Source organism: Rhododendron vialii, chromosome 7a (genome assembly GCF_030253575.1).
Source record: "Rhododendron vialii isolate Sample 1 chromosome 7a, ASM3025357v1".
In the NCBI taxonomy this organism is placed as follows: domain Eukaryota; kingdom Viridiplantae; phylum Streptophyta; class Magnoliopsida; order Ericales; family Ericaceae; genus Rhododendron; species Rhododendron vialii.
Window position 1 is genome coordinate 25399187 of NC_080563.1, and position 23433 is coordinate 25422619.

The following is a 23433-nucleotide window of genomic DNA, read 5'->3' on the forward strand; positions in this document are numbered from 1 at the left end:
AAAACAATTAGAATAGGACAAAAGACTAGTTTTGTTGGATAAAACAGGTTCAAGGGTACTGTTTGGGAATGACGTGCACGGAAAGGAACCAACATGCACTGAACCAATCGCTGCATGTAGTTCCAACCAGCGCGCGTCAATCTGCTCTAACCCACAGTTCTTGTTCTTTTATTCCTTTGGGCTCTGAAAGGACCAGTGCATACCCAGAACAAATCAAATAGTTAAATATACAGTAACTGACGATTGAATGGGCTCGAAAGCCAAATAAATGAATAAACACCCAGGACTCCAGGACGAGCTAATAGCTAAGTCCTCCCCTTTGTTTTTGAGATTGTCGAAAAATAGGTCGGAATGGCCCAATTACCGGCGCACTGCTCGGTTTCACCCTCGAGAGATCTGCTCTCTCATCAGTACTTTCAGATGTACTCTATTTATCATTCCTGAAAAACCTGTCCAAGCCGCATCCCAATTCAAAGGAAGTTGGATCGTCGCCGCACTTTTACCGACACTTGGTAAATCAGACCAGGTGGACACGAAAATTCCTGATCATATCATTTTTATCATAAACAATCTCCAAACATCATATATATTTTGTTGTGTGACGTTCCTAAGTCGCATGTCAAATTCTCTTGCAAAACGGAGCTCGTTTGCTATTTTATCGAACACATTTGCCTAGAAAGAGCTGTATATTGATCAAGGATCTCGAGGCATGTTTATATTTGTGAAAGTCCAAAGAAAAAACTTGTGAAATATCATGGTAACTTTGGCCATTAGGGGAAATACTTATGAAATACCTTATGACTCTAATGTTCAACAAATAGAGAAAATAGTTGTGACCTTGTAACCCTCTTTATTTGTCAACAAAGGTTAATACAATATTCTAAAAAACAAAAAAATGGTTGATAAATCGTTTTTAGGTTTTCTAATAAAAAAATCAACTTGCACATATATCGTGTGTGTCCTGGCATAGTAGAAGAAGAAAAACATTGAAAAGAGGATGAGGTCGGGGGACTACACCATACAGTTTGGATTTTGCGAGCACGGGGAGTGTTCATTTCACTAATCATAAATGTTCATTTTGTAGAGCTCGTCAAAAATATTATTTGTGCAGAAAATCATAAAAATTGGACATTGATTAATACTTGTTTGAAATGAATTTAGTCTGTTCAAAAAATGTGTTTGATTCAGTGTGGTCGATCTCATTTTTATAAAACCTAAATGCATTCCGAATAAGTATTAATCGGCGTCCAATTCTTATGATTTTTGGCACGGTTAATGTTCTCAATAAACTCTACAAAATGAACTGTTTTGATCATAAACCTTGGAGTATTTGTATCTTGGTTTGCATGTCCCATTTTCTGGAGTCTGTGGTAATTGGTAGTTGGCTGAGAGTGAGTTGTTTTCTGGCGAGTCTTTGGAATTTGGTTGAGAGAGTAGTAGTCCGAGCAGAATGGGAGTGGTATGCAGGGTAGGGCTCCCTGTCGGATGTCGTCATCTCCGGTTCGAGCCTCTTTCCGGTGCCTTATTCCTTTGTAGTAACTGTTCAACCTTCCCTCGATGCCGAGCTGCTATGTATTGCTTTTTGTCAGTGATGGTTCATTAACTAGTCATTTTTCGACCGTGACTATTTACGTTATATCCTAGCCTGGAGGGATGTGTCAGACAGAAGGTAGCTATATATCATTATATGTTATTACTTGCATTACATTGCATATTTTGTATCATCCTGTATCCTATCTCCGTTACTCTATCTTTCTTATCTTTCTTCACAGATGGACAGTGTAACGGGGGTATGATACCAAACCACATTACATGTTATTATGTTACATTACTCTAATCTACTCTCTATGCGGGTTGTGCATGGATTATCCCATTTTTTTTCACTCGTTTTTTTTTCCCGCATGAGATTTGTCTCTTGTAGGCTGTACATTTAATTAATTTTTTTAATTTCAAGCTAAATTATCAAAAAATAAATAAAATAAAATCTAACGACTCAAAATTCAAGGCAGTGTAGTCATTCTAACAATCGAAGGGCAGATCGAGTTATTCCAGGTCCAATGCGGGGTTATTTCAGTAAAGACGCATGGCAGTAGAAGTAGCTAGGTTTTCCTCCCACTTACACGCACTTGTCTTTTGTCTCATTTCTGTGGAGGAGAGAAGCAGCAATTGTAGCTGCATCTTCTATCAGGTACGAACTAGGGTTTATCTTCTATCACGTACGCACATTCCCACACAACAAGTATCTGTTCTTTTTTGAACATTTCGGTCGATTGCTCTTGTATAATTCATGCATCTACGGACTCGGTTTTGGTATTTTTCCATAATTCCGGGTTTTGGTTTACATCAGTATCGATTCTGATCTTGGTGATTTCTTTTGTAGTTCTTTTGACGATTAGATTAAGCGTCTTCCTTTAGTAGGAAACACAAAAGATAAGGTAGGGTTTAGGGCTCGGGATTTGATGGTTATATATATACTTGTGTGTGTGTGTCTCTCTCTCTCTCTCTCTCTCTCTCTATATATATATATATATATATATATATATTCTGGAATTCAGTACGTATGCAAGTATGCCAAGTATTTATAGATAGGGTACGACTAGATGTGGTTTTTAGATGAGGAGCTGAGGATAGGAGAATTCGGCTTTTGCACGGATTTTGGTGCAGTCACAGGCCACAGCAGTATGCTTTTCATGAACTCTTCAATGATGGTTTTGATTGGGAGGCTTTTGTTACAGGCTAGTGAGCCATTGATCACAGCAGTGGGGTTTGGCGACTGGTTTTTAGGCATGCTTTGCAAAACTGGAAGCAGCTTCATGTGTAGAGCTGCTTAGTCTGCTTTCAGGCTCCTATGTCGGGTTAGAGATGGAAGACGCAATGACCCATGTTACACGGACTCGGAGGCAAGTATCGGGTGCGGGTGCAAGTCCAAGCGTTGGACCTTCCTAAACTTAAATCTTAGGATACTAGGATATATGTTCCATATTTTTGCAGATTATGTGCTGTAAATTATATTTAGAAATGTATTCAAACAAGAAGGGGTTAAGAAAAATATGTTTTGGCTATTTCCTGTCCATGTGAAATACTCAAAATATTTCTTTTCTAGCTAATTTCATATTACTTTTCTGTAAATGTCATTAACAATTAGAGGATCCAAGTGTCTAAATTGAATATGGGTGTTGGACACATCGACATGGGTACTTTAGCCAAAATGAAGGATCCGTGTAATAGTGATAGGCGATGAGGTGGGGTTGGGTGGTTTTTCTTGGTGATCACAATGTGTAGAAGCTTGATTGGTGATGGGGAGTGCAACTCCCTTAGATGAGGGTGTAGTGCATATGAACCCCTTTGAATGTTGCTTTTTTTTTTTTTTGCTTTGTCTGCATTAAATAAGCCGTTGATAGAGTGGTGGTACATGTGCAGTTGTTTGGGATGGTCGGCGACCTATTTAGTACTTCACTGCTGGTGGCTTCAGAGATTTGGTCCCTGATTCTGTGCATCTTTAGATTTACATGGGTGCCTAGGGGCTAGGTCTTGAAGGTGCTTTTCTATTGTTGCCATTAAGGGTGTCCTAAGAAGAGTAAGCGGATGGCTTGGATGCAGCACCTCTTTGCGTCATGTAGTGCATTCGGACAACATAAATTGTAGATCATTATCATCATTTGAAGGGAGGTGTAGAAGTGATTGTTCTTTTGATTTGTCTATGACACTTGGATGCTTGTTTGATGTGGGAATTTCCCTTGTATCTCATTTGACCTAGGCGATTTATCAAGTGAGTGAACATATTTCTGAGTCTGGTAACTTTAGCAAACAACATATGAATGGATATGTTTCTTTGATCACTTCTCTGATGATGTGATTCAGGAGATATAAAGAGAAGTTTTAAGTATCAGGGCCCGTTTGTTTTGAGATTTTGGATTTGGATTTGTAGGTAATGAGGTAGAGAGAAATAGAGTAATGATTGGAAATAGGGGTAATGATTGGAGAGGGATAGAGAAAAAAATGAGAGTAATGATTGGAGAGAAATAGAATAATGATTAGAATCCAAAATCCAAAACCCCAAAATGAACGGGGTTAGAATGATGAAGTGAGAACCTTGATTTTTGTTTGTTTGTATTGTTTGGAAAATGGTTATGCTAACTGATTTATGCCCATGTTTAAGGACCGTTCATTTTTTTCCTTCAAGAATTTCTCGCTTTAGGATGTGCCATTCGGCATTGTCAGGACACCATTGTGATTGTTGTCAGGGTTGTGGGATTGGGTGTTGGAGTTTTGATTTAATTTTTGCTGGCAAAGTTTGAGTATGAATTTTATGTTTTCCCTATTTGGAAGTGCATTATGGGCTATTGCTTTTTGTTTCATGTGATTTCCTGTAGTAAGAATTGAATAGCCATGAGGTACATAGAAGGGATTACTTGTCTTGAATTGGATATCCTATGAAGTTTATGAGATTAAGTTGGATGCTTCCCACAATTAGAGGTTTGGATAAGGGGAGGGGGCACTTTGTAGTGGTTGTCTCCTCATCTAATACTCATGAAAGTAAATTCAACCTGAGGTTTTCTGTGGTAAAGAAGTAGGATGCATTGAATACGGATAGCTGCATAAGATGTCTTCTATCAATTTGTTTTCAGACAAATGGGGAGATCGGTAGGGTTGGTGGCATCATAGATGAAGGATAGAATAAGTTGAATTTGTGAGCCTTTAAGATAGATTATGAGGTGAGGAAGAGGTGATCCACAGCTGCTAGGTGATTTGTCCAGGCTAACATTGTGAAGACTATAAAAAAGGCTTATGACGAAAGCAGCATGTTGTTCCATGCTATGAAATACTGGTAGTTAGTGACATAGATTGTTATGAAAGATGATTTGCTAGTTGTGATGTGATTTGGTGTTGTTCAATAACTTCAATTAATATCAATTATCATGCAAGAGAGTGTTGGGGAAATATGCTTGGAAACTATGAAAACCAGAAATGGCTTCCTATCTTTCCTTTTTAACAACCTCGTCAAGTGTTAGTTGACAACTTGACAAGCATCTTGCTAAAGGCATTCATCTATGCTAAATTTTGCACAATTGTTCTTGCCATCGCCGCTTAAATTACTTTGAATTGTTGGTGTTATGATGTTTGAAGATTAGGAATAGATGGACTTTCGATAGGACCCATTTTACCGATGGGATTCATTACTACTTTAGCAACTTTAGTGGCTTGGCCAGTTACTCAAAATTCTCGATTATTCCATTTCCTGATTTTAGCAACGTACAGTGGTTAAATAAGATCATTTTCTTCACGTGACCTGAATTGCCTGTAAATTGTTCTTGTCTGAATCACTGGCAGTTTGCAGCAAAATAGATTTTGGACGTTTAATTTTTCTTTTATTTGTGATTGTCGATAAGATTATAGAATGCGGTTACTCTAGCTAACATCTTTTCCATCAGATCATTGCTGATACTTGCTTGGTGTTGTGGTCCTTGAGTACGAAGAAAATGAGCAAGAAGAACCCATTAGTGTTTTTGGACGTATCTATCGATGGAGATCCCGCTGAAAAGATGGTTTTTGAGGTAATTTTATGCTTTGAACCAATCTTACTTTGAATATGCTGTTGTGCTGATATGCTTGTTGTTTCTTCTAATGTCTCATATTTTGTTGTCTTCTACTGGCATATTTACCCCTGAAAATTTGGGATTTGCACAATTCATTCATTGTTAATCTGTAACCTTGCAGCTTTTCTCTGACATTGCTCCCAAGACTGCAGAAAATTTCCGTGCACTCTGTACAGGTATATCTTGTAGGGGCTTTATGTCGTAGTGTTCTCTCTTTTGTATTCAATATTCAATTACTCTGACATTTCTTTCATTCGTCAATAGGTTTTCTACACATAAAGATGACGACCCATTCTGTTAAAATATCTATAATGCAAAATGAATCTTGACCTGGGGATTGATAATGTTGCATTTGTGGATGTGGATTTTTAGCCAGTTGATAATTTATTCTGGTAATGATTATTGTCAGGAGATTATTTTTTAAAATAAAATGTCAGAAGACTCAGAACCATGCTTTATGTTTTGAGATGTCATTAATCGTTAGAATTAGGATGCATGTATATATTCAATTTTTTAATTTTTAATTTTTGCTTTCCTTCCCTTTTATTTTCTATTTATGAGGCCTACCTTTTCACGCTTATGCTGCCCATGCTGATATCATTTTTTGGCTGTTAGTGGACTGTTTTGTCTGTATCTAACATTTCAAATCTCTTACCTTGCAGGGGAGAAGGGAATCGGTCCTAAGAGTGGAAAAACCCTACACTACAAAGGATCGTTTTTTCATCGTGTTATCAAAGGATCGATGGCTCAGGTATGTTCTTCTGTCCTTGTTTAAGTTCAAGAATTCTTCAATAGATAGATCGTAAGTGATTGCCTCTGTGAATAGTTTCCTATTTTAGCATGACTCAGAAGTTGCTTTGTCTTTTAGTCAGCTATCCTTGTTCATGATGTAGGATACAGGGCTGATGGTCACCACTGCTTTTCTTGTGATGTAGTTTAAGGTTGTACTTACTAGTTGTTTATCCTCAAGAATTTACTAAACTGTGCCATACCCGACCCAGTGTTGTAGCAAATATTGCCTTCTCTGTTACCACCGTTCTCTAACTCTTGCTATTTATGATGCAGGGTGGCGATTTCATGAAACGAGATGGTATGTATTTCTTGGGGAGCCACTTTAACCTATTTATCAGCCTCTTTATCTTTATGTTATATATTTTGGCAAGTTACTGTTTGGTTCCTTTAATAGTAAGTTAGTAACTGATGTTAAATAATCCCAAGACCGTGCGTAGTTCTCTCTGTTCTGCATCTGACAAGGTGATTAGATCAATTTAACTTCTGGGACAGAGAGAATTCAACTGTATATACCTAACAACAGAGAGAATTCAACTGAGAAGCTATTTCCTCCGCTAATATCTACTCATTTGCTCTACCTACCCATATAAGTTCTCAAGTCCTTTGACCTGTTATAGAAAATTAAACTCCTTGAGTTGGTAAAGGTGCTCTGTGACTTCAACTGTATATACCTAATGACAGTGGACTTGGGGTCAATCTCCTTACTTGACTATATAAGACGAATATCTGACCTTGAATACCAAATGGGGAAATTGGCATTGAATGTTTGTGGTTGTTTATACATTGTTGTAAACATTCCTTGAAGGTGATGATGCTTAGGGTTGCTAAAAAAATTCGGTGAACGGTGACTGATCCGATCCGTTCCCTTTGGGTTTTGTACGTGCATTAATGGTCCGGGCACGTATTGAAAAATTAGAAAACCGTGACTTGTAGTTCGGTCCACGGATTTTCAGTACAAAACCGTGATTAACCAAACCGGACCGTGATATATATATATATATATATATATATATATATATCAGTCCTTTACAAGTTAGGGATCCTTGATTTTTCTTATGGTATGGACCTCATGAGGAAGTCAACTTTCGTTATAAAATTCCGATGATATAAAAAAAACTACTCAGATCAAGCCCTTCCCGGTCATATTTTTGTCGATTTCTCGCTGGTACCCTTAAAAACACGTTTTAAACACATTGAACGGTTCGGATCATTGAAATTCAATCGGGAACAATGAGGTCCGGACCGTAAGAAAATCAGGGATCCCTGACTTGAAAATTTCTGTATATATATTAACAGTGAACTCCTAATGAAGACCTTAAATGCGGACCTCATAGTTCGGAGCCTTCCGGGTCAGTGATTAAAAAAGCGCGCCTAGGCGAGACTAGGCATGAGGCGACCCTGTCTTGCCTTAGAGGTTTGAGGCGAGGCAAGGTTGAAGGAGGCGACCAACTAGGCATAAAAAGCTCGACTAGGCGTGAGGTGCTATAAAATTGCGACTAGGCGTCACATCGTTCGCAGCCATCACCAATGACCACTGATGACCACCTCTTGACCCTCGCCGACCACCGACGACCACCTCTCTACCTCCGGCTGCCCTCACCGACCACCGAGGACCACCCCTTGACCCTTGCTGACCCTCACCGACCACCGACGACCACAGCCGCTCAGTCTCCAACCTCCGGCAACTCCTGTAGGCACTCCGTTTTGATTGGGTCAGGACTTTCGGCTTCTATTTCGCACTCGAAATCAGCTGGGTGTCTTCCTATTGCACCTGAAACTTACTGGTCTTGATGTTCCAAGGTATTTCAGATCTAATTTGTTGTTTTGAATACCACTCGAAGGGTTTTTGCAACTACGTTTTGGTATTTCGGATCTGCTCTGTAGCTTTCAGCACTGTTTTGGCTCTATTTGGCACTTTTTTTTGTGTTATTGTGTAGGGCTAGTAAATAGTATACTAGTATTTTTTATGTTGGAATGTTGGTTATTATGCACTATGGTGATGGTAATTCTAGTTTTGATGTTATGAGTGAATATTGCTCATTTATGTAATTTTTTTTTTTTTTACAACACTCGCCTCGCTTCAATGAGGCGCTCGCCTCGCCTTGCGCCTCGTATTTTATGGCTTTGTCGCCTCACCTTCGCCTTGGGCTTTTCATCAATCACTGTTCAGGGTCATATTTGATGATCCAAACTATTCAACTTGTTCAAAACCTGTTATTAAGGGTACCCGCGAGAAATCGGCTCAAAATATTTTGAGCCGATTTTTCGCGGGTACTCTTAAAAACATGTTCTAAATAAGTTGAACGGTTTGGATCATCAAAATATGGGTCGTAAATAGGAGGTCCATGTTTTAGCAAAATGAGGGATCCCTCATTTGAAGGGGACTATATATATTAATATGTATGTGTGTATGTTTAAATGATTTTCAGTACTGTTAAAACTTTGTTTTACCAATTTTAGTATTTTACATTAATAATGAGATATAGTGTAGGTTTACATAAAACCTAGGGGGTAAAGCGTAGTTCTTTGTAATGGGATAAGTACTGAACCAAATCGTAGGACTTTTGGTCCAGACACGGATTTCATTTTGTGAAAACCGTGACTAGCGATTCGGTCCTTGGATTTCTAGAAATTCCGATCCGGACCGTGAGCAGCCCTAAATTGATGCTTGTAGGTTCCGGCATGTGGTTTCTGAAGTTGACAAGTTTGTACTTGGCAGATAGACTTAAATGGCGCAAGAATTCTTGGAATAATGCTACCATATAGTGAGCATATTTCTAAGATCACCTTCAGTGTGAGTCTCTTTTCAAAATACTTGTTGCTGAAACTACATGTGGAGAGGTAGAGATGATATATGGGTAGTGTTTGCAAATCTTTCTGGGTGTATCTTCGCTGTGTTTATGTTGACTGTTGTTGGATGCAAATGTGAAGAGAAATGAGTTTGCATAAGTGTTCCTTTATGATTGCTTCAACAATGAAGCAAAATAGGATAGTAAGGCAAGTGGAATAGCTTGGAGTAGGGGTGAATTATGAAATTCTGGAGAATGCTCAGCTCTACGTTCTCTTACTCTTTGTGAAGCTAATGGACGGCAGACCCAAATATATGAACAAAAGATGTGATGGTAAATAGAAAATTCAAATTATCAAAAAAAAAAAAAAAAAAAAGAAAATTCAAGTTTACTCTGGACTTAGTGATGTTGATAAGTCTCTTGGGGCTAGTATGTGAAGAGGCATGACCACTTAACCTAATAGTATCAGTTGCACGAATAGTTGGAGACCTGGAGTTAGTTTCTTCGAACTTCTTTTATCTTCTTGAATACGACTTCCCCAACAAGGGATTTGCTAAGTTTTATTGAGTCAAAATGGTAAAGCAACTTAATTGAAACGGTATTCTATCTTAAACTGGTGTTTGTAATTTGCAGGGAGTTTTGGAGAGAGCATATACGGCGAAAAGTTTCCAGGTGAAATACAACTCTATTCTCAGTTGTGTGCGAATTTTGGTTGTCGTGATTGTCTATCATGATTCATCCTCTTAAGAAATAAGAGGATATAGCTTCTGCTGCATCTTTTTTAAGGAGTGATTCAAAATCTTAATAAAAGATTGCCCCAAACACACATGCGCAGAATTCTGTATCTTTCTTTGTTCAATTCCTCGATAATTTGTATCTTGACTCTTGAGAGCACATGGGTTTCGTTTTTGCATTGCCTGTGAAGGTTGGGGCTGACTTTTGATCTTATTCTCGGTGCATGGGAGCTTCGACCCAATGAAATTTGGACAATTGTATTTGTCTCTTAAAATGGTAGGGTGTATGGATGTTATGGCTACTCACGTGTTTGTATCTTATTGATTTCTGAATTAGGATGCTACTTGTTCCTGTTGTGTTCCAAGTGCAGTTTATCATTTTGGGATAGTTGTAAACTTCCATTTCTTTCATTTAATTTCGCTCTTTCCATTTGAGGTGTAACTGTTGTTTTATTTCTGGTGCATGCCTTTGTTTAGTTTCCTATCTAGCAGGTTATGGACTAGGGCTTATTGGAAGGGATGACGTCTCTTTATTGAATTTTGTTAATTTGTTCATGCATGGAAGCAGTGTTGCTGCTTGTTATGGCTTCAGGAGTAGTTGATTGCTGAAGATGGACTCGTATTTTTTACCTTAGGATCAATGCTTGTTCAATTGAGCTTCATGGGTCCGTTATAGTGGCCCCATTTCAGAGTTTTTTTTTTGGGGGGGTTGATATCTATTCTACGGGAGTATATTCAAAATAGGCTCGAATATTGCTAGGCAGTAAAATGGCCTCCATTTATTCCCTTATTGTTGCAAAAGTTTATACGTGGTATTCATCAATTACTTGGACGGTCTAATCTCGTAGGTGGATAGGTCTTATGTTGTGTATGTTTTTGGGTTTCTGCTGTAGGAGAGACAGTACCATTCTCAGGATCAGGGCTTGGTGATTGGCTCAGATTTTTTATTTTAATTCAAGAAATAACCCAAAGCAAACTGTAGTGTGTTGGCTGAGCATTTTTTCCACAGAGTGCTCTTCTCCTTGCCACACTAGTTTCACTATATCTGGAATTTTTAAAATGATTGAAGATGGAAAAAATGGATTTCAGAACTTAAATGTAGGATTCTATTTCTTTGTTAACTTAAGACCACAATAAATGGTATACGGTTTAGTTTCTTGTACAAAACTTTCTAACTATTTCGTTTGCATATTTGTAGTGAAGTGATTTGGCTTGGCAACCTGGTAGTTCAGCTTGGAACCATCATAGTTTTTCTACTATCCAAAAAAAAGTATCTATTCTACTTCTTTAAACTATTCCAACAAAAAAAATATCTATTTCACTTTTTCTTTCAATCTCTGCTGGTTTCACTTCATGAGCATCAAGGCTGGCACCAGTGCTCTATTAATGGTCATATAAGTTTCCTTTTGCACAAATACGGTTGCCGATTTGTCACCACCTTTACTAATGGTCATATAAGTTTACTTTTGCACGCACACGCGAGCCAATTTGTTACCACCTTTGCACCTGTTCTATGTTATTAACTATGAGGGATTTTGTGCATGCTTTTTTCTTACGAATTTTTGGTGGGTAGGTGTTTGGAGGGTGCTATTTTGGGACATAGTACCTGGCTGATACTGCACCACTTTGTCGCCTTTGTGAACACTGCTCTGATTAGTGATTACTGATGTAAAAACTAGACCACTTCACTGTCACTTTCCACATTTTGCTGCTACTTCCTCCATATTGAGGACTAAGTCAAATTTTTTATCTAAGGGTGTCAAGGCAAAAAAAAGGAGAGAGCTTTTGCTATCTTTTAAAGTGATAACTACAGACATAAATGGTGTGGGAAATAGTTTCGAGAGAACAAAAATAAAAATCAACCTTCGAAGGTCATTTAGGGGGTGATATAACTTATTATGAATTGAAATGTGCCTCCATGATGCTTAGAACTGGAACCGAACAATGTTTGTTTGCATACCAATTGATCTGATGCTATTGTGTAATATAGCAAATAATTGCAGGTCAATTCATACAATGTTTTGTTGGAAAACTCAAGAAAGTAAATTTAATCTTATTTGAAAATTTTGGAGGGTCCATAATATGTATTGTATAAGCATCTGTATATTAGAGGGGCTAAAAGAATTATGTTGAAGAAGATTTGAGTCAAACGCCTTTGTCTGACCAATGTTTTGGTGTTGACTCTATTGAATCACTTTGATTGTTTCTAGGAATTCTAGTTATGGCTGCAGCAATGACTAGCATCATTACCTTTGCCAAACGTGATTTTCTTCTTCATTGCAGAATACACTTGTAGAATGAGTTCAATTACTGGTACAGGCTACAGCCTTTGTAGTTCTGAATAAATTAAAACCTAGTACTATGTGTGGAATGGTGATATCTTTCTTTCTGTGGATTATGCTTTATGTTGTAAAGCATCATTTCATGTGTTCTCACTGGTCAAGGGAATTGAACCTGATGAAAACTATCAGTGGTCTCTATTTTGTATGTAATGTTAAATTGTTACCTATACTTTGGTAGGGTAGAGCTCTCTAGTCTTTACCTACTTCTGATTTTCGTGACATCACATCTTGTGGTACTATAATTGAGGAAATTAGATCCAATTTGCATGCAAGGTTTCATGTCTATTGTATTTTCCATTGTCCACCAATATCACTTTCACCAATCAACAATGCAGTCGCTCTCCATGTGTTTGATTTAAATTGGGCTTTTTCTCTTGGTGTGTAGCTTATTTACACTGATATTTCTTGCCAATAATTTGCTAGTTGTAACGGATTTCAGATGAGTCGCCATCCAAGCTAAAGCATGATGAGCGTGGTCTTCTATCAATGGCAGTGGCAGATCGTGATGCACGTGGTTCGTTATTCATAATCACCTTCAAGCCTAATCCTCATCTTGACAGGTTTGTATATTGTTACTCGTTTTAGAATACTAAGCATGCCAGTTGAACTGGCTATTTCGATCACCTATATTGTGGCAAATTATTTCAATGAGCGCACAGTTTCTTCATTTTTGCTTGATACCTAACAAGAACTTTCCATCTTGCTTAAATTTCTTGTTCGTCATTTCTCAACAGGAAGTGTATAGTGTTTGGGAAACTCGTGCAAGGGTCTGAAGTTCTGAAGAAGATTGAGAATGTGGGAGATGAAGACGGGAACGGGATACCTGCTGTCACTGTGAAGATCATCAATTGTGGTGAATTCCATGATGGTGAGAATCCGAGCGCTTTATTTGTAGTGATTGATTTCTAGTTAGAGGTCCGTTAGCATTTTTAAAGGTCTCAGCTGTAATATTTCGGCTCATGATTTTTAAGTGTTTGATAGTATGAGTTGAAAGTTTGCAGGATGCACTGTGTTTTACTTGTTTATAATTATGTAATGCGCAGAGAAAAAGAAAGCCAATAAATTGAAAATGGGAAAGGATGCTTCTTCGGAGGCTAATAGTCTTGAAGCTCGTCGCAGAGGAAAGCACAAGAAATCTTCAAGAGAGAGAAGGAAAAAGAGGAGAAGATATTATACATCTGAGTCAGATACTTCTTCAGATAGTGAGACAGAATCATCAGAATCTGATAGTGATTCTGACTCATATCTCTCGTCATCGTCTGACTTGAGTTCTTCAAGTGATGACAGGCGAAAGAAGAGAAAGCGATCTTCTAAGAGGGACAGATATAAACGTGGAAAGAAGAGAGACAAACGACGTGAAAAAAAGAGGCGGCGGCGCGATAAGAGATCAAAGCGCAGGTCAAGAAGGTATTTGACTTACTGGTTGACTTTTGATCTTAAACCCGTCTGTTGCCTATTCCCTGTTTTTTGTCACATGGCTATAATTAGTAACTCACTAACTCTCCACACTCATTTTTCATGATCAAGTCTGAGAAACTATATTTTTTCCGTCTCTCATGTTCCATTTACTGATGTAGTAGGATTAGAGCCTATACGACGAGACTTGGACCGTTATTTTCACCTCACTAGCTCTTAATTACTTAATTTCGTTACACTGGATGCTTTTTCGGAATTAGAATTATTGCTGTTTCATTGATGTATCTGAATACCCGGAATTAACGTCAACAGATCATCTTTGCTGTCTGGTGTGAGGGTTTTTTTTACCCGTAAAGGTTGCTGTAGTATCTTGGCTGGACTATTATGCTTACATGTCGAAAGAACAGGGTCTAACATCTTTGATTAGTACTAGTCCTTCTGCACATATTTAAGCATGATGAATGGAGGTGCTAACTGGTCAAGAGTATTGACTATACTAGTGGTTTTCTGATTCTTTGTTTGTTTTTCTATGTTTTTCTTTCGTTTCCCCCTCTTCACATCTTAGTCTCTGGTTGGTTTATCCAAGACTGGTGGGTTTGTGATCTAAGTCTTGTGATGTAGCAAAGTTCACTTTTTTCTGCTTTTAGTGTTTTGTTGTGCTGACGTTCACCATTTTTTCCTCTGAAAGAACATCTGATAGTCTTACTGATACTGAGAGTGAGGGCAAAAGTGGAAGTAGCTCAGATGATCATGGTGCTGGCGTGAGGGGCCCAGATGGGAAGCATAATAACCATGGTGAGATAACTGATATGATTCCTTATCAGTTTATGCTTTCAGTTCTACTGTGGTTCTTTCCATCAACTTTCATTTGTACTTGTAAAGTTATCATGATGCATAGATCCTGATGTGTACGTATTCGACCAGTCATAGTTGCGTAGTTGGTGCTTTTGTTTCTTCGTACTCCCTCTATCTCCATTTTTTGGTCCCTTTTGGGGATTCCAATAAAATTAAGGATCATAATCGTTGCATTTTTTATCAACACATTTTCCCATGTTACCCTTCAATTGTCGTATGTTCTTTTGGTTCAATTGCCTTTTTTTAATTTTTTGTTAGTACTATTGAGTATTGATTTAAAAGTGGAAGGGTAAAATTTAAATTTTATTAACTATTACCCTTTTTGTTTTGAAGTGGGACAATATTTTTGGGACAACAAAAAGTGCTAACTGGGACTAAAAAAATCTGGACCGAGGGAGTATATTTTAAAAAAAGTCTGTACGAACCCATTGTAGGTATGCATCGATGTAGATCGTTGAATGACAAAAATGGAAACGCAACATTTTGCAGTCTGTTGTACATTATACAAAGATAAATTGGCTGCTATATATATATAGGTAGCTACTCGCATGCATCTTTCTTTGCTGTGTTGTTATGCATGCGAAGGAGCAAGGGAATGGCAGATTACAAGCTGTTTACCTGCATTTTCTTTGCATGTCCTTTTACTTATCTACGTTGGTACTATTGTTTTGGTCCATGCGGTGATGTGTTGGATGGTCTTTTTTCAAGGTTTAAATGGTTGCTGCTTTATGCATAAAGGCGATGTCATTTGTCACAGTTAATTGTTAGCACTTTGTTTTACGTGGACTGCTTTATTTCAGCAATGGATTTGAGACTACAGTTTATGATAAGATTCTTATGGCCAACATCTTGACTATGCACACTACTCGTCGTTCTTCTCCTCCATTGTAATATTTGGTTAAACAAGTCAACTGTTTTTGTTGACTGCCTGTAGTTGGAGATCAGGCTACTTCGGTTGAGGAGAGAGCTGTTCCTATTCCTCTTAAAAATGGAGAAGCGACTAGTATACTTGAAAGGGAAGAGGGTGAATACCCGAAGGAAAATGGAGAGCGGCGAAGCAATGGAGTAGAATTGCATATTAAGTCCAATAGAAGTGCAGATGGACCTGATGTAGTGTACAATCACCAAGGAAACTCAAGGTTTTCTTCGACCCTCTTATCATGTCTCAATTACTCCCTCCGTCCCCTTTTGTTTTTCGGTTGTGTGACCTTTAATCGGATAAACAAATAACGACTTTTGGTATTTTCCCCCAACCAATCAAAAAGGTCTCAATTGGTTCTTGTCAATAAATTTCAAAATCATCTAACCAAACCAAGCCACAAGTCCCAATCAATTGGGGTCGGCTACAAGAATATGTTTTCTCCATTGAGCTCTGTCTATGGAAAATTTCAAAATCATCTAAAGAAGAATAAAATAGAGATTGTATACAATATTTTCAGATGTCCAAAATAGTGAAAATGGACAAAGCAAATGGAAAGGTGGGGCTATGATTTTTTCTTATGGATTCTAGATATCTTCCTAAAAGCTGATGAACAGGAGCCGAAGCATTACTCCGAAAAGGGCCATGAGCAAGAGTATGAGTATTAGTCCCAAGAGGAGTTTGAGCAAGAGCCCGAGTGTGAGCCCTAGACAGCGTGTCAGCAGGAGTCCTACTGTTGATAAAAGCCCTCCAGTCTCAGGGAGAAGCAGGAGTATCAGCAGAAGCCCAGTTAGAAGCGGCAGTAGCAGAAGCCCATTAAGAAGTGTTAGCAGAAGTCCAGTGAAAAGCATTAGGAGGACTCCCACAGCATCTCCACAAAGAATCTCATCGAGGAAGTCGTCACGAAAGTCAGTGAGCAGAAGCCCTGTAAGAGTTGTGAAAAGTGTGAGCAGAAGCCCAGTTAGGTCTTATCGAAGAAGTGTGAGCAGAAGCTCTGGTAGGGCTCCTTCCCGGAGAAGCCCTAGCAGGAGTCCAATTAGGCCACTGGCAAGAAATAATCGTCGCAGCCCTTCAAGGAGTCCTGTAAATGGAGGACGCAGGGCAAGGTCTCCTATGTCTGATCGTGGAAGGAGCTCATCCAGAAGTGCTACTCCAAATGGGTCTCCCAAGCGTATCAGAAGGGGGAGGGGATTCAGTCAGCGATACTCTTATGCACGTAGATACAGAACCCCTTCTCAGTCCCCTGTGAGGTCCCACCGTTATGGTGGTAGAGGAGATCGCGACAGGTAATAAATTAATCTGTCTTGTATATTCATTTGCAAGAGCACTACTGCAATTGATGTTCCTATTGTTGTTGTGTGTGTCTGTTCGTTCTTTTTGTGGAAATGCAATTCACTTCTTCTGTTGATTGTTGGTTGCATTGCTAGATATTACAGGAGATCCCCTAGGCGTTACAGGAGCCCACCCAGAGTGAGAACTCCTCCAAGGTTTGTGATATGCCTACATCTTTTAGATTCTAATGAACACTTTATATTCGTAAATTCAGCTTTGATTTGTTTTTCAATCAAGAGATCTTGTGAAGCTGATTATTGGAGTCATTAGAAGTGAGCCACCTGGTTTTATCTTCATCTTTTTTTCAATTTTTTATAATGAAGACATTATTAGCAGAATATACAACCCTACATAGCTTGTAAAAGTCAAGAAGCCACAGCATATTAACCATTCGTACCATAGAAATGTAAAAGTCGCATATAAACTGTGCTGAAGGATAGATACAAATAGGGCCCCCTCTATTCAACCAAGAAATTATACAAAGTGTATTGATCCGTCCAAACTAGTAATCAGAAGCTCTGTGCTGTCAAAAGAGCTCCTATTTGCACCCTTAGAGGCTCGCAATGACAACAAAAACTCCAACTAAGTTCTCTCTAAATATGGTCTCAAACTATAGCTCCTTCTAAGGTTGTCAAGTGTTAGAATTGGCTAGACTATGGTTGTCCTTTTTGAGGAAACAACCGCTGGAGTCTCATTCCTCCACTTGAATTTTGAAGCAGCAAAAGTCGTCATGCCACCACTAAGACCATGGTTGGAAAAGGTAACCAAGAAAACCCCTTCCACCATGGATTGAATTTGCAAAAACTCTAAAGTCGTTGATGAACCAGACTACCAGAGATTTCCATACCAAGCCTCTGAGGCACCCCTTTATAGATCAAATGCATATCAATCAACTGCAAAATGAAAAGATCTGATCTCTATTACCTGCCTTAGTTCTATGAATGACAACACCACACTGTGACTCAAGCCAAATTCTGACCCTCCTTCGCTACTGCACCCAAAAGAATCTCTTACTGAACTCATCTCATATCAGTATGATCCCTTCCATAAAGGCATACCCTATGGCCATAACTCTACTAGTGGGCCAATTAATTATCCACCCCATACCTACACTTCCACCTCCTTCCTCCACAACTTCTCATCCTCAAAAGCCATCTATTACCATCGATTGAGAAAAGCTTTATTGAAGTACTCCTACTTATGGACCCCGATCCCCTATTTGAAAAGATACCACACTCTATCATGCATTCATGGGAGTGTGGTGCACACTTGGTGTTTGCACCAAATTCCCCAAGTGGGCCAGGTGATTCTTTGTCATCAAAAAAAGGGGGAAGAAGGGTATCACACTCTATCGCAGTCACCGTATGATACTCAAGCTGCAGTGGTGGAGCTAGGATTAAGATTCCCGGGGGGTTGGGGAAGTTTCAACCTCAAAACATCTTTCTATTCCTTACTTAGCAAATAAGTACAAAAACAACTATCAAAAGCCTTGCATTATAGTCAGAGAGAAAGCAAAAAACACATTTTTGTAGATTGATCATCCATCAAAATAGAACAAAAGTAGTTTAACAATCTATCAAAATATGAAAAACCAACACGTTTTCAAATCTCAAAAATCATAATTAAGATTTCATCACAACTTTCCTTTCGATATATATATATATACACCACGGATCCAATGAGGGATCCCTTACCAGTCTACCGTGCGGACCTCCCTTTTTCTGATCGAATTGCGATGATCCGAGCCGCTCAATGTGTTCAGAATGTGATTTACCCGCGAGAAATCAGCAAAAAAAATGATCTGGAAGGGCTTGATCCAAGCAGTTTTTACTGAACCGTTCAATAAAAAACTGCTCGGATCAAGCTCTTCTCGATCATTTTTTTTGCTGATTTCTCGCGGGTATCTTTAAAATCACGTTCTGATCACTTTGAGCGGCTCGGATCATCCCAATTCGATCGGAAAATGGGAGTCCCGCACGGTAAGCCCGTGCGGGATCCCTCAAGGGAACCGGACTATATATATATATATATATATATATATATATATATATATATTAATATATGTGTGGTTCCGTGGACAACCAATTAAACACTTAAAAAAACACCCAAAATCCCAATCTCATAGTTCTCGATCAAATTTTTATGATTCGAATCTTTCAGTGTGTGCAGAATGTGATTTTTAGGGTGCCCGCGAGAAATTGGCAAAAAAAAAATTACCGCGAAGTGCTTGTTTTGAGCAGTTTTTAATTGAACCGTTCATCAAATCTCCATTTTCTCCCCTTTCTTGACCAAATTTCGATGATTTGAGCCGCTCAATATGTTCAGAACGTGATTTTAAGGGAATCAGCAAAAAAATAAGAAGACCGGAAAGGGCTTCATCTGAGCAGTTTTTATTTGAACCACTGCATGGATGAAGCTCTTCCTGGTCTTTTTTTTAGCTGAGAAATAAAAACTGCTCGGATGAAACCCTTCCCGGTCTTTTTTTTTGCTGATTCTGATTTCTCGCGGGTACCCTTAAAATCACGTTCTGAACACATTGAGCGGCTCGGATCATCGCAAATTGGTTGGGAAAGGGGCGTTACTTTAATACGGTAAGGGCGTCCTTATACACACACATACAAAACTTCTTATAAGGGGGTGTCCCCTTTTCTCCCATTTCTTTGACCAAATTTCGATGATCCGAGCCGCTCAATGTGTTCAGAATGCGATTTTAAGGGTACTAGTAGGAAATCAACAAAAAAAAAAAGACCAGGAAGGGCTTGATTTGAGTAGTTTTTATTTGAATCGTTTGATAAAATAGGAACAAAAACTGCTCGGATCAAAAGTCTTTTTTTGCTGATTTCTCGCGGGTATCTTTAAAATCACGTTCTGAACACATTGAGCGGTTCGGATCATCGCAAATTGATTGGGAAAGGGGTGTCCTTACCGTAATATGGTAAGGGCGCCCTTATATATATATAAACTCCATTTTGTTCCAAAGTCTGGTTTGGATAATCTCAATTTTGGAAAAAGATCGATTTGCCGTTGCGGTAGAAACAATAAGAGTAAACACGTGTGATTACTCGATAATTCTAGTATAGATTGAGACTTGGGAGCCGAGGATTTTTATTTCCATGAACAAAGAATCGAAAATTCTAGTGTAGATTGAGACTTTGTTCTTAATGAATCCAAGGAGATCAGGCTTGTTTGTTTAGAAATGACATTTCGAATCTGTACTAGGAGTGAGGTGGAAGACAAATTTAAGGGAAGGAGTTTTTTGGAAGCAAATGTCATTTCAGGAGTAAAAGGATATTTTTGTTTAAAAAAAAATCCATGTCGAACCACCGACCCCCAAGGACGTCATGGAAAGACTAGATGAGGTACTGCTGATCAAAGTCAATCCACCCCCTTTTTGGAGATATGTCTTCAGTAGCAAGCTTCCTTGATCTCTATACCATCCCACTCGAAACAGCTTTTGCTTTGAATGTCCGCTCCATAAGCTTTCTAAAATAACTCTTTGGAAAGGAAGCAAACCGCTCCAACTTCCAGCAAAGTAGTTTCTGTTATCCATGCAAAACTGAGGACAACTGCAAAACGCATGTCAACCTCTGTAACATCGCAGACAAATGAGGGTATCATCGACCTAAAGGAAATGTGACACTAATCTTGACCACCCTCAAGATTCATAGACAAGGCCTCCTGGTTTAACCACCCTCTCCACCATACGACGTACGGCCTCCATCACAATGCCACCCTCTAGAGCTGGCCAAGAATCCCTTGGGGACACCATTTACCATTACAAAGTATATGATATTGATGGATAAGAAAGTATGATTTACCTCTAGAGGTCTCCAAAAACCGATCTTCTCCAAAGTGTTATGATTGGCTTTTCAGTGTTAAATTGCACAAAAGGGCCATTAGTTATTCCTCTTCTAGTACACTATACTCAGTTTGTACGGCATGCCTCCAATTGACACATTTGGACACGCCCTGACTTTGAGAACTCAATTCTGAAATGTGTTTTTGAATAGATTCGTAAAACCTGAAGCAAGGGTGTTGGTGAAGAGGTCCATTTGGTGCTTGTGTGACACTGGTACCTTAGCTTGTAGATGGACTTGCTCTCGAGCAACTGCTTGACCAGGCTTCTCTATGCTAGCTTGGTTTTATGGATTTTCACACTTCCTGTTTACCCAATGCACTCTCTTTTTTGTTTTCAGCCATGCGAAATTGCTTGATTATTCTTCTCATGTGCGGAGAAGAGAATGTATGAAGGATAGTTTTATAATTTCACATGGTTAAGGACAAAAAAGGTGGTGCATTTAGATAGAAGGGGAGAGCGAAAATCAGTTCCCTTTCTAAGGTCTGGTCTATTGGTCACTCTTTTGATACAACATTGATGAAATCCTATTTGGACCTTGTGGTTTTAATGCTCGATCATTAATCGGCTAAGCCATTTAACTGTCTTTTATTTGGTTTATGCATTACTCGACATTATAACCATATGTTTCTTACCAACATGTTCAAGTCGTGCCTGTATACCCCATCCTGTTTTTCCTAGGTTCCCCTGTATTACCAATATCCTACTCAAACACATACCCATACTCATATGCTTGCTTCATAGCTTTCTTTCAGCCATGTTGGTGCTTTTTGTGTGGTATGGGTTCAGTGGGTCTTACTATGCTGGTGGCTTACTTATTGTAATCCTGCTATAATGGGTTTCTTTTAATCCAGTTCGGAGACTCCAAGTCAAATTGCTCTTAGTTGAAACCTCTCTTTGTTACACTGCTATTGTAAGATTCCTACGTTCTAACACCTGTTTTCAGGTACAGAGGCAGAAGAAGCAGGACCCGGAGCCCTGTATCTCGGAGCCCAGTCCGTTACCGAGACCGCCGTTACAGCCGCAGTCCCATTCACAGTCCCTCTCCTGTTGAGACATCTAGGTTCCGTGATTCCCCACCACCACGTGCTGAAAGGCGGAGGTCACCTTCTCACAGCCGGAGCTCGTCTGTGTCGAAATCTTCCCTTGACTCCCCATCGCCCAAACGGGCTACCAAAGAAAAGTCAAGGTCATCTTCTGGGAGTCCCCAAGGGAAGAAGGGCTTGGTCTCTTACGGAGACGGCTCTCCGGACTCTGGTCAGAGGTAAGGACGTGTTTGGTGATAGTAATGAATATTGCGGTTGGACTTGTCAAAGCTTTGGCATGAGCGTTGTGATTTGCTCTTCCTATGTTTTTCTTATATGAACTTATGATGTTTAAAAGTTCAAGAGTGATTGATGTGACTTGGAGAACTCCATAGTTTCAGTACGACTTTCATTGGACGTTAATTTAGAGATGTATGGCGAATAATGGATGTTGCGTTCTATTTAGGTGCTTGTGCCGTATTTGTTCTTCCGCACACTGGTGGTTTTGTTAGATTTGTTCACGCTTGCTTAAATTCCTCAATCCTGAGCGGCTGGTCATTCTGGTGAATGCATATCCTCGTACTCCTTTGTGAGTGCAGCAGTTCGACCTCTCCCGGTTTTCTCTTTGCTTTGCTTTGTGCTGAGTGACCGACTGAAATGCTCTCTAAAGATGCTTTTAATTGACCTCGTGGGCGCCAAGGAAAAGATTAGGGACACTACAAGTACTTTCATAAGCTCGCTCTCTCTCCCTCTCTTGCCATGAAAAGATGTGCTCTTTAACATTTGTTCTATAATTTCAGCAAATACCATGTTTTTCAGAATGTTTTATTTTTTGGGTAATTTAGCTTGAAATTAAAAAAAGTTAATTGAATGTATAGCCTACAAGGGGCATATCCTCGTAGGAAAAGAAAAAAAAGAAAAAGAATGAAAAAAGAGAACTCATGAACAATCCTTATTGAGAGTAGAGTAATGTAACATAACAACATGCCCTGTGGTTTGGTATCCTACTCCCATTGCACTATCCGTCTGTGAAAAACGAAAGAGTAACGGGGGTAAAGATATAAGATGATACAAAATATGCAATGTAATGCAAGTAATAAAAGATAATGATAGCTACAAATTAGATGGCACATCCTGCCACGCTAGGATATAAAGTAAACAGTCACGGTCGGATAACGACCAATTAATGAACCATCACTAAGGAAAAACAATAACATAGCAAATGGGCATTGAGAAAAGGTTGAACAACTACTACAGATGAATAAGGCACCGAAAAGAGGCTCGAACCGGAGATGACGGCATCTGACGAGGGGCCCAACCTTGCACCTCACGCCCAAACTGCCCGGACTACTACTCCCTCAACCAAATTCCCAAGGCTCGACAGAAAACAACCTGCTCTCAGCCAACTACCAATCACCACCACAGTCTCCTGAGATGAGATATGCAAATTACGATACTAATACTCCAACCGAACCCAGAGTAACAAGCATAACACTCACTTCTAAAAGAATAGCTACTACAGAGGAACTAGGCACCAAGAAGAGGCTCGAAATTGGAGATGTCGGCATCCAACAAGGCTACCCTCCCAAGTACCCTACACACTACGCCCATTCCATCCAGACTACTACACCCTCAACCAAATCCCATAGGCTCGCTATAATTTGAAAGTGGGACAGAATGAGGAGCCACAAAATGTGGCCACTTGAACCGCAGGTGAGACCAAACTGCCCCTTTCAATCAGTGCACTACCAACAATCTAATCAAGGATAGCCCGCG

General features: G+C 39.2%; 1 protein-coding gene across 5 annotated transcripts; it reads left to right on the top strand.

Moving 5' to 3' along the window:
* The first annotated feature begins 2044 nt into the window (after positions 1-2044).
* LOC131331918 (peptidyl-prolyl cis-trans isomerase CYP95-like) lies at positions 2045-22151 on the top strand. Of its 5 annotated transcripts, none has more exons than XM_058365881.1 (14): positions 2045-2188; positions 5433-5555; positions 5719-5773; positions 6260-6348; positions 6663-6687; positions 9812-9850; positions 12694-12814; positions 12989-13122; positions 13298-13661; positions 14359-14476; positions 15459-15664; positions 16062-16730; positions 16872-16931; positions 21579-22151. In XM_058365881.1, the coding sequence occupies exons 1-14, from the start codon at positions 2084-2086 to the stop codon at positions 21898-21900; spliced, it is 2430 nt and encodes an 809-aa protein (XP_058221864.1). In that variant the 5' UTR covers positions 2045-2083; the 3' UTR covers positions 21901-22151. The 5 variants fall into 5 exon arrangements, with proteins under 5 accessions (XP_058221864.1, XP_058221865.1, XP_058221866.1 ...); XM_058365882.1 differs by having other exon boundaries at positions 2046-2188; positions 14359-14465; positions 15460-15664; XM_058365883.1 differs by having other exon boundaries at positions 2124-2188; positions 5478-5555.
* The last annotated feature ends 1282 nt before the right edge of the window (positions 22152-23433 follow it).